At 33.6% G+C, this 12,106-nt stretch overlaps 1 protein-coding gene and 1 long non-coding RNA gene across 2 annotated transcripts; one reads left to right on the top strand and one right to left on the bottom strand.

The window, feature by feature from the left end:
- Positions 1 to 1,875: 1,875 nt before the first annotated feature.
- On the top strand, positions 1,876 to 3,378 carry LOC143241929 (MKRN2 opposite strand protein-like; the record flags this gene model as incomplete). The annotated part of the gene is given in 2 exon segments (XM_076485239.1): positions 1,876 to 2,041; positions 2,404 to 3,378. Coding segments are annotated over 2 exon segments (365 nt in total), but the record flags the coding sequence as incomplete, so codon positions are not given.
- A 2,290-nt stretch (positions 3,379 to 5,668) lies between these two features.
- On the bottom strand, positions 5,669 to 8,617 carry LOC143241905 (uncharacterized). The gene is made up of 2 exons (XR_013022336.1): positions 8,535 to 8,617; positions 5,669 to 6,268 (listed from the first exon to the last, which is right to left on the bottom strand). It is a non-coding gene; the product is annotated as an uncharacterized LOC143241905 (long non-coding RNA).
- Positions 8,618 to 12,106: the final 3,489 nt, after the last annotated feature.

The following is a 12,106-nucleotide window of genomic DNA, read 5'->3' as shown; positions in this document are numbered from 1 at the left end:
CAGTGTCTGTTGTTGTATGCAGTTCACGTACACATCCAGTGTCTGTTGTTGTATGTAGTTCACATATGATGTTCTATTTTTTCTTCTTTGGTTTTTATTCTCGGCCAAGTTGTAAGACTATGACATTCTGTAAATTCTGATATCAAGTTAACCCAAGTGAGTTGTAATGTGTTTATAAACATGTTAGCATATAATTCAACAAGTAACATAGTAACTGTTTACACTAGCAATTGAACAAGTAATGTAGTAACAGTTTACATTAGTACTTCAATAAGTAAAGAAGTAATTGTTTACATTAGCAATTCAACAAGTAACGTAGTAACTGTTTATATTAACAATTCAACAAGTAATAACTGTTTAAATTAGTAATTCAAGAAGTAATGTAGTAACTGTTTACTTTAGTAATCCAACAAGTAATTTAATAATGTGTTTTTAAATATAATAGCATGCAATTCAACAAGTAATGTAGTAACTCTTTAGATTAGTCATTCAACAAGTAATGTAGTAACGGTTTTTATTGGTGTGTAATTCAACAAGAACATACTAACAATTTTTGTGTGTAATTGAACAAGTAACGTAGTAATAGTTTTTATTAGTGTGTAATTCAACAAGTAATGTGGTAACGGTTTTAATTAGTGTGTAATTGAACAAGTAACGTGGTAATGGTTTTTATTAGTGTGTAATTGAACAAGTAACGTGGTAACGGTTTTTATTAGTGTGTAATTGAACAAGTAACGTGGTAACGGTTTTTATTAGTGTGTAATTGAACAAGTAACGTGGTAACAGTTTTTATTAGTGTGCAATTGAACAAGTAATGTGGTAACAGTTTTTATTAGTGTGTAATTGAACAAGTAACGTGGTAACAGTTTTTGTTAGTGTGTAATTTAACAGTTAATATCAGTAATTCAACACGTATCTTATAAATGCATTAATGTGAAATTAAACATGTATTTTAGTAAACATTTATTACAATATAATAGTAACTATTTAAGTGCTGTGTAACTAAGTAAATTCAACAGTATTATTTTATTGTTTTTGTGTTCAACTAAAATCTGTTATTAATTAATAATAATTTGTTACACGTTATGTATGATATGTACAATCCAGTTTACCTTAATCACTTCGATAACAACTGAATAACACACTAAACCTGAGGATGACAAATAGTGTTTAGTCTTAAGAACTTTATTAGGACTATAGTACATCACAGATCAATAAGAATGACTCTTGGTGTTGGTTAGGTAACCTGAGGAAGACAAATGGTGTTTAGTCTTAAGAACTTTATTAGGACTATAGTACATCACAGATCAATAAGAATGACTCTTGGTGTTGGTTAGGTAACCTGAGGAAGACAAATGGTGTTTAGTCTTAAGAACTTTATTAGGACTATAGTACATCACAGATCAATAAGAATGACTCTTGGTGTTGGTTAGGTAACCTGAGGAAGACAAATGGTGTTTAGTCTTAAGAACTTTATTAGGACTATAGTACATCACAGATCAATAAGAATGACTCTTGGTGTTGGTTGGGTAACCTGAGGAAGACAAATGGTGTTTAGTCTTAAGAACTTTATTAGGACTATAGTACATCACAGATCAATAAAAATGACTTTTGGTGTTGGTTAGGTTAGAAATTAAGTATTTGCCCAGAATTTAGTGTTCAGATAATATTCTTTGGTTTGCATTTTTTCTATTTGTGAAAGCTGGAAATACAGTAATTAATTTGTTTGTTTACATTACATAGTTTATTTTCACCTTCCATTGTTTCATTATGTGGCTAGAACTTATGTTTTTCTTTTACTACAGTAACTTTATGGTTTCTAGTGGTTTGTTTTTCGTTATTAAGATATCACTACAAATATTCTTTGTGTTACAGGTGTTGTTTATGAATTCGATAAGGAGGGTCTCCTGACAGGAAACAATGAAGACTGGGTTGAATGTCTAGCAGTTCCAGTTGTTGCTAAGTGTGACAACACTTGGAAGGAATTCTGGGATTACACTCTTCAGGTTGTAAGCACTCAAGAAAAGTGGGACTGTAGCAGGTAATCGAGAGGTTTCTGTAGTTGTCACTGTGTAGTATCTCACTAGTGTGGGCACTTCTAGTTGTCACTGTGTAGTATACCACTAGTGGGAGCACTTCTAGTTTTCACTGTGCTGTATACCACTAGTGTGAACACTTTTAGTTGTCACTGTGTAGTATCCCACTAATGTGGGCACTTCTAGTTGTCACTGTGTAGTATACCACTAGTGGGAGCACTTTTAGATGTCACTGTGTAGTGTACCACTAGCGTGGGCACTTTTAGTTGTTACTGTGTAGCTTAGCTCTTGAATAATATTAATTTAGTGAAGTGTTTGTATTTCTTGACTTGTATTAAATCAGTGAACTGTTTATATTTCTTGACAGATATGATGAAGAGAACCACAACTGTTATACATTTGTTCTGACATTTCTTAGAACACTACAGGTGAAAGAGCTGAAACCATCTCTTCAGAACAAAATGCGGTTCTGCATGGATTTCATTATCCCTCGCACTCGTGGTGCGGCAAAATACATAGCTCTTTTTCGCATCTTGCAGAAAGATGGGGTTTGTGTTCAGTGCTAGTATGGTAAGGCTTGAGTGATTAGTAGGTGGTGTAGTTTATCAGCGTGCTTAGTTCACAGGAATGGTTTGTTTTTAAAAGTAAGATTTTTTAGTGTCTGGATATGTTAAAACTAATTCTACATAATGTCGTGGATATTTACGTTCTCTTACTGAACATTATTTAAAATTAGTGTTTGTTTAAAGATTTCATCTCATTCATATAATCATTTTCAATGAATGTTTTAACAAGTTTTATATTTATATATATGTATCTCTTAGCAGATTCTGGTTTTATTCACATATACATCAGTAAAAAGTTGGCCTGGCCATATCTGTGATATGTCATGAAATTCATATGTGCCAGAATCGAGTAATGTTTTAATACACTTCAGGTTAAAAGTTACTCTAGAGTAGAAGATACTTAGGTTGGTAAACATGATTCTTTTCCAACAGATTAAACATATTAACACCTATTTACTGCACATGCATTATTTATGGTGTGTTGTTTGAACCTGATACAACCTAAGTTTTTCACCAAAATAAGAAACTAGTTTAACACTAATAATATTTTTTGTATTTCTAGTTGAACTCTTAAGTAGTACATGGAAGAATATTTCACTGGTATTTGAATGTTAAAATGAATGTCTTTAAAAACTACAAGTGTAGTTAATACAATATATTATATTTTTAGATTTTGGTATTTATTTAATGTTCTCTGTCTGCCTGGTGCAGAAACTCTGTGAATGTCAAGTATCATGGGTTAGAAATATTTTCTAATAAATGTGGTATTTAGACAACTTAGTGAATTGTCTTATTATTCACCTGATTACTTAGACTGTAAACATGGCCACAAATAACTGGTTCTAAACCATGAAGGTGAAACACTACAAAGAGCATTTTTGTAAAGTTTGTAATTTGTTTTAAAGACACAATATTCTGAAAGTGTATAACAGATACTATATATTAATAAATCTTGGTGTGCTTTATGTCACAGTTACTGCTGCATGTACAAACAGTTTTCTGTTATAGTGGTATGTACTGTTACAGTTCATGCTGTTAAATTGGAGAAAAATTAAATGCATTTCTGCACACATATAGAAGAAGCATATAGACATGAATGCACGTGCATACAAAGTTTTATAGATGGATAATTTTCTCACTTTTGTTAGTAATACTTCTCTTTCCAATAAGCTGGTATAAGAAAATGAGATGAATTTTGTAAAAGTGATAAAATTACTTGAGTAAGGTGCTTATATACATTACTGGGATGAGGTAGAGGGTGTCACAAGATAAATATCGTCAAGGCAACTGAGTAGGCTGTAAAAGGCTGGAGCATTTACATTACAACAATGCTCAGATGTCAGTGTGACAGCGGTCTTACGCAGAGCTCAGTAGGTTTCTGGTACAGTGTGGGATGACAGGTGTCTTATGCAGAGCACAGCAGGTTTCTGGTACAGTGTGGGATGACAGGTGTCTTATGCAGAGCTCAGTAGGTTTCTGGTACAGTGTGGGATGACAGCTGTCTTATGCAGAGCACAGCAGGATTCTGGTACAGTGTGGGATGACAGGTGTCTTATGCAGAGCTCAGTAGGTTTCTGGTACAGTGTGGGATGACAGCTGTCTTATGCAGAGCACAGCAGGTTTCTGGTACAGTGTGGGATGACAGGTGTCTTATGCAGAGCTCAGTAGGTTTCTGGTACAGTGTGGGATGACAGGTGTCTTATGCAGAGCTCAGTAGGTTTCTGGTACAGTGTGGGATGACAGCTGTCTGAAAAAAGGTGTATGACTTTCACAGAGCCTGGTAGGTTTCTGGTACAGTGTGGAATGACAGCTGTCTTATGCAGAGCACAATAGGTTTCTGGTACAGTGTGGGATGACAGCTGTCTTATGCAGAGCTCAGTAGGTTTCTGGTACAGTGTAGGATGACAGCTGTCTTATGCAGAGCTCAGTAGGTTTCTGGTACAGTGTGGGATGACAGCTGTCTGAAAAAAGGTGTATGACTTTCACAGAGCCTGGTAGGTTTCTGGTACAGTATGGAATGACAGCTGTCTTATCCAGAGCACAATAGGTTTCTGGTACAGTGTGGGATGACAGCTGTCTGAAAAAAGGTGTATGACTTTCACAGAGCCTGGTAGGTTTCTGGTACAGTATGGAATGACAGCTGTCTTATGCAGAGCACAATAGGTTTCTGGTACAGTGTGGGATGACAGCTGTCTTATGCAGAACTCAGTAGGTTTCTGGTGCAGTGTGGGATGACAGCTGTCTTACGCAGAGCTCAGTAGGTTTCTGGTGCAGTGTGGGATGACAGCTGTCTTACACAGAGCTCAGTAGTTAAAGTTATGTAACATATTTTATTATTGTGACATTGTTACTATTTACTTACACAGCTCAAACACAAGTGATGACATTCATACTTTTCCAGTGTTTTGTGTTCAGGTCCCAAAGTAGTATGTATTGTAGATCAAACTCTAGCCAGATGTGGAAATATGATATGTAACAAATATGATAATTTCTTTACTGGAACCCAACTTGGTACTAATGACTGTATCCTTTATATAAAGCTGGTACTATTTATCAGTTTCTAATTGGATCTTTCACCATTTGGTACCAACTGTAATTTTGTTTCGACAGTTCTGTTGTGGTATAATTAAAGAAGCTTATCATTGCATTGCTGGAGTGGAATGAACAGTTATGAAGTTTGTGATATTCTGAACATGAGATAGGAAAGTAGATGATGGTAAATAATAGGACTGTTGTTGTTCCTGGTTATATTTTAGATAGAATGTTGAAGTGACAGACTTACAGAATGTTCAGGAAATTAACAATTCATTACAAGCCAAGAATGTGGTACTCTGTAATTATGTAAGCTATTGATTTGATGGCATACAAGCTGTTAATATCTGTCAGTACTGGCTACATGGTTTGAATAATATGAGTATATATCCTCTACTTTTGTCAGTTTTTGTTTATTCTGTCATAAACAAAAGCTACCTTAAACAATGAAAATCTCACTTGTCCATAAAAATTTGTTTCTTTAAATAATGGTTTAATCCCATCTTCTTATTAATGTACACTCAATAACTAATGTTCAGTGAGTAAAATAAATTATTTATTCTGTACTTATAAAAATACAAAACCAAACTGACAATTAATGTTTGGATAAATTAAACCTGTTCTGATTTTTTGATATCAATGAAAACATAGTAACAACGTAAACATTATGTTTCATTATTCCAAACATATGTATTTACTATCATTAAGTCACAATGTTGTCTATCACCATGTATCCATTCCTTAAAAAGGTATATGTTAGGTTACAGTATTGCTAACAAAGTCACAGGTATCGCAATATTTCCACCATAACTGTACTCATTCAACAGTCTCTAATATATGAAGAAGACAACCATATTCTTTCTGGTTGTGTTCATCTCAAGCCATGTACACAGGATATTTTAAAGACCTATTTATAAACATCTCATTAATTGGACTATTTCTGTTCATATAACAACATGTAAATGGATAAAAAACATTAGCTGAGTGTTCCCAACACAAAACGTAACAAGCACATCACTAAAGTTATTTCGTGGAAGATTTCTTGACAGAAATTGAGAGAAGTGTTTCTGTCTCGGCTTTTGATCCAGTTTTCCTGTACCTGTCCAGGAGTAGTTTCCCAACAACTAGAACCAACTAAAAACAATATATTTTGTAAACTTTCCTCAGAAATACATATCATTCAATAAATAACCTCATGGTTTTCAATATCTCTAGTTTCAAATAATTGCATAGCATCAGAAACAGGTTTCAAAGTGTAAGTAAAAAACAAATTTGCTTGGGAAATGCAAGAAATGATAATAATAAGTTGAATAAGAGTTTATATAACATCAAATAAAGTATGACCGATCAAGATATTATACACCAGTGTTAAGTATATTTTAGGATGCATTTCTATAAGAAAACTTCTAACTGTAACTAACTTTCTTTGATGAGTTTGAGAGGCAGGTTTAGCAGTTCTTAATTTTGTATTTTTATAACATATATTACAGCAGTTGTTATTTATTGTCATTTTGTGTATCCCACACTAACAAAGTAATACATAATTATAAAAAAACCCAAAAAACATGCTGTCAGAAACAACAACATGTACTGATCAGTGTTTCCTACCAAAACACAACATGAAACTCAAGAGGTAACCCAAATTTATCAAAACCACCATTTCTAATACCAAGACTTCTCTTTGTTTCATTGTCCTACATTATAATTCATCTTTTATTGACTACATGAATCAGAAGTTTAATCGTAATTATTTTAATGCTTCAGTTCATTTAAGTAATAATTGCTTAGTTATGTCAGGTTACGGGGATGTTATTAAGGAATTGATTACTTATATTAGGTAGCATTGGTGGTGTTGAGTGAACGGTTAGTTATGTCAGGTTACGGGGATGTTATTAAGGAACTGATTACTTGTATTAGGTAGCATTGGTGGTGTTGAGTGAACGGTTAGTTATGTCAGGTTACGGGGATGTTATTAAGGAACTGATTACTTATATTAGGTAGCGTTGGTAGTGTTGAGTGAACAGTTAGTTATGTCAGGTTACGGGATGTTATTACGAACTGATTACTTATATTAGGTAGCGTTGGTGGTGTTGAGTGAACAGTTAGTTATGTCAGGTTACGGGGATGTTATTAAGGAACTGATTACATATATTAGGTAGCATTGGTGGTGTTGAGTGAACGGTTAGTTGTGTTAGGTAACAGGGATGTTATTAAGGAACTGATTACTTATATTAGGTTGCATTGGTGGTGTTGAGTGAATGGTTAGTTGTGTTAGGTAAAGACGGTGTTGTTGAGGGACAGATTAGTTGCAATTGTTTGTTTAGAATTAAGCACAGAACTACATAATGGGCTATCTGTTGTCTGCCCACCACAGGTATCGAAATCCAGTTTTTAGCAGTGCGAGTCCACAGATGTACCACTGGTGCCACTGGGAGGCAATTAATTGCATTAGGTAATGATGGTGCTGTTAAGGAAGTGATTAGTTGCAATATATAGTTTAAAAGAGCAAGAAATGTGTTAGAAAATAACCACAGTTCACATGAGAACTATTACCAAACCCATAGCTAAGAATAGAACTACAGCACTAAACCAGTCACGTTACCTGCAGGTGTTGTGGATGAAGTAATGTTGGTTCAATACTTAGAACGTTTGAGACAGCCAGGAAACAACTAAGAAAAAGTCCTCTGTACATGTTGAACTCCACTATAAAATCAACAGTTTAGGATATTAGTCTGAGCTTCAATATGCACGTTTTGCTTCTGAGGCTGAGACTTCCATTCACCAAATCATATTTTTACAGATTGAAAACAAATGTTCATTACAGTTGTGTTCAGGAACTTGATAAATATATGGTCTAATGGTATTCCCATAATTCTAATCATGAAAACAACCGTTTACATATTAGAAAGCTTACGTAATTATGATAACCAGATATATATGCCCAGCTTCATCATAATGGTTTTGTAGGTCGTAATGGTAGCTTTCCTTTTTTATATACTAAAGATGGTTTCTATCCAAAATGTTCTCCTGGGTCATGCTTGTTGTAATCTCCAGCTAAATTTTATCCTTTACAACCCTTAAAATAGTCATGTTATGTTTTACTCCTGATATAAACAGACTCAATGGCTTGAGATTCACCAGGACACCATACTTACTCACAGTTCTTACAAGCTATTGTCGGTATGTTTGCAGAGATTCCATTGTTATTGTGTTTTCAGTTTCATTCACAAGATAAGTCACCATGAAGTATTTAATATGGTTCTTACACCCACCACTCTGACATTTCTAACAGTTTAAACACTGGGATATGTTTGTTCTTAATACATTGTTGGTACCTTTACAAAGATTCAGTAATTAATAAAGCATTAAGACACTGTTCTTGTATTTACTTTATACTTACAAGACAAGTTTCCACTAATGCCATGACGCTTGTCCCATAGACATATCCGACATGGTCAATTAATAAACCACCTGCTATGGCTCTAAGAAACTCCTGTAAAATATATTAATTAAAGTGTCTTGGTGTATATATTTCTTCATGGTGTTAGAGACACAGTTAAATGATCAGATCTCATAGTTATAAATATGAAGGTACTTCCATATTCTGCACAAAAAACAGTGAGGTAATTGAAATTTGTAACATTGTAGCTGTTAACAGTTATGAGAAGGCAAACAAAAATCAAACAACATGAACCATACCTGTTAGTTTGTTCTGAAAATGTAACATGATTTCAGTGCACTAGTTTCTTTATTGTAAAGTCAAGTCTGTGAATAATTTTAAAATTTTCAAGGATTTCTTTAAGTTCGGTAAGCTTCAAGTAAATCATATGTAAACCATACCTGTAATAAATATTATAGGTTGTGATATCAGGCTGTGTGAGAAAAACAAAAAGTGACCAGTAATAAACTATTAGTTTTGATAGCAGGCTGGTTTGTAAAACAAGTGGCCTGAAAGAAACTACTGGTTTTGATAGCAGGCTGGTTTGTAAAACAAGTGGTCTGAAAGAAACTACTGGTTTTGACAGCAGGCTGGTTTGTAAAACAAGTGGCCTGAAAGAAACTATTTATTGGTTTTGATAGCAGGCTGGTTTGTAAAACAAGTGGCCTGAAAGAAACTATTTATTGGTTTTGATAGCAGGCTAGTTTGTAAAACAAGTGGCCTGAAAGAAACTATTGGTTTTGATACCAGACTGGTTTGTAAAACAAGTGGCCTGAAAAAAACTATTGGTTTTGATAGCAGGCTGGTTTGTGAAACAAGTGGCCTGAAAGAAACTATTGGTTTTGATAGCAGGCTGGTTTGTAAAACAAGTGGCCTGAAAGAAATGATTGGTTTTGATAGCAGGCTGGTTTTTAAAATAAGTGGTCTGAAATAAACTTGGTTTTGATAACAGCCTGATTTCATTTAAAAAGAAACATTGTAACTTGTGATATTGAGCCAGTTTTAAAAGATAATGGCCTGAAACAAAAAAAGTGTAGGTTCTTAGAGCAGTTATAAGAACACAAATTTAACAGAGCTGAATATATATACCTGTATAAATTGTGCTTCAGATGAACTGCTACTGTAAATACATTTAGTGAAGTGTTTTATGCCTAAAACTGCCATAACTCACAATGTACTTCCTTTAATTACAAACTTCACTATTTGTGTTAACTAAGCACAAAATTCTTTCTAGAATTTGGTTAATTAAGAATCAGATCTCTTTAATAAGATGTAATTAAAGAACACAGTATAATTAACTTATCAGTTTTGAATTGAAAAGTATGTGAACTTAAAAATATTAGAGACACTAACTTAGAAAAGATTTCCAATAAAACAACATAAATATTATATTATACAATAAAACAACATAAATATTATATATTATACAATAAAGTAGAAGAGGTTGTGATGAAAATTATGTTTTTTTACATTTTTTTCAAAATAATAATGAAGACATTCAAATCTTATTTGTGTGGGTAGCTTGCTATGATTAAAGTTACATTATATATGTATAATTTATAAACAACAAGGGACTTCTTGGTACATTCTGGCTATCCACTAAATTTTAAAATAAAACTCAGAGTCAGATCTTATCAAATATTCATCACTCCTTCTCATTAAATTAGCTGCTTGCTCAACATTTGATGGAAACCTATTCCAAGGTCCAACCACTCTCCCAACTTGTATATCTATTTCCTAATCCCTGTCATTAATCATGAAAATAAATGACACATCAATATTATTATTTTAAACACATCGATATATTCTCTTTTTCTCTTACCCAAGAAAACCCAGTTTCAGAAATCTTAACCTGCCCTCATCTAACAACCTTTCCACCCCAGGTATCATTCTACTTGCCCTCTTTTGAACCCTTTTCAACAATTCAATGGCTTATCTTTAAAATTCTGTTTGCACAACCATTAGCAACAGCACACTGCTTGGATGGCTTTAGAGACTGATCAACTATTACACCAATATTTATAATGCTGTTGAGGTTATTCTCATCCAAATTATATTTATAATTCAAACTATGATAACTCATAAGCATTATCTTGTATTTATTATAATCAAAAGCCATCCGATATTTATTGGACTCACCAAATAATTTTGATCCTTTTGTGACATCTTCCTCACGAGCAGCAACACTCAAAATCTTAAAACTGTCAGGAAATTTAAATAACATCCTTCACCTACGTCACTGACAAATCATAAACATCAAAAGTTCCAATGCTGAGCCCTAATGTACCACACTTGTAACATTAATCCAGTTTGACAGAACTCCATTTGTAACAACCTGTACTTTCTTCCATGTAGCCACTCTTCTATCCAATTAGTTAACTTATCTCCAACACCTGCAGAGATAAGTTTTACAAGTCTTTTAATGTGGTTCCTTCTCAAATGTTTCTGAAACTCCAGATGAACCAAATTTAATTTGTACCCTCCTCTACATAAGTAGTGACTACTTCAAAGAATTTCAAAATATTTGTAAAACAAGTTGTTTTCCAAGTAAAACAATGGAGACTTGTGAATGAAATTCTAAATCTTGCTAAATGACTTTTTACAGTAACTTTTATAAGACTTTCACAGTCTTTTCACTGATCCAAGACTCTAGTCTGACAATTACCTGATCAGTTTTATCACCTTCCTTGAAAAGAAGTGTTACATTAACCAACTCGTAATTCTGTGGCATCTGCCCACTATCCAAGGAATTGCAAAGAATATTGGCAGGTAGCTTACATACTTCTAAACCCTTAGGGAAATATTATCTGGACCAGTTTCATTTATAACAAGCTCAAAATTAATGTGACCATGTTGTTTCCATCTGGCAGTTTTTCAGGATGAAGAATAGTGGATAAAAGGTTAACTATTAAAACTGAGAAGAAAAAGTAGAATTTAATAATGCAACCATCTCATAATGAAATATGAATCTGTGTCATCCTTCAACAATCTCTGTAATGAAATATGAATCTGTGTCATCCTTCAACCATCTTGTAATGAAATATGAACCTGTGTCATCCTTCAACCATCTTGTAATGAAATATGAACCTGTGTCATCCTTCAACCATCTTGTAATGAAATATGAACCTGTGTCATCCTTCAACCAACTTGTAATGAAATATGAACCTGTGTCATCCTTCAACCATCTTGTAATGAAATATGAACCTGTGTCATCCTTCAACCAACTTGTAATGAAATATGAAGCTGTCATCCTTCAACCATCTTGTAATAAAATATGAACCTGTTCTTCTTCAACCATCTCGTAGTGAAATACAAACCTATGTCATCTTTCAACCAACTCATAATGAAATACAAACCTGTGTCATCCTTCAACCAACTTGTAATGAAATATGAACCTGTGTCATCCTTCAACCATCTCATAATGAAATATGAACCTGTGTCATCCTTCAACCATCTCATAATGAAATATGAACCTGTGTCATCCTTCAACCATCTTGTAATGAAATATGAACCTGTGTCATCCTTCAACCAAC

The sequence above is a fragment of the Tachypleus tridentatus genome, unplaced genomic scaffold, assembly GCF_004210375.1.
Source record: "Tachypleus tridentatus isolate NWPU-2018 unplaced genomic scaffold, ASM421037v1 Hic_cluster_1, whole genome shotgun sequence".
Classification (NCBI taxonomy): domain Eukaryota; kingdom Metazoa; phylum Arthropoda; class Merostomata; order Xiphosura; family Limulidae; genus Tachypleus; species Tachypleus tridentatus.
Note: the sequence above shows the minus strand (reverse complement) of the source record. Positions and strands in the feature narration are given on the sequence as shown.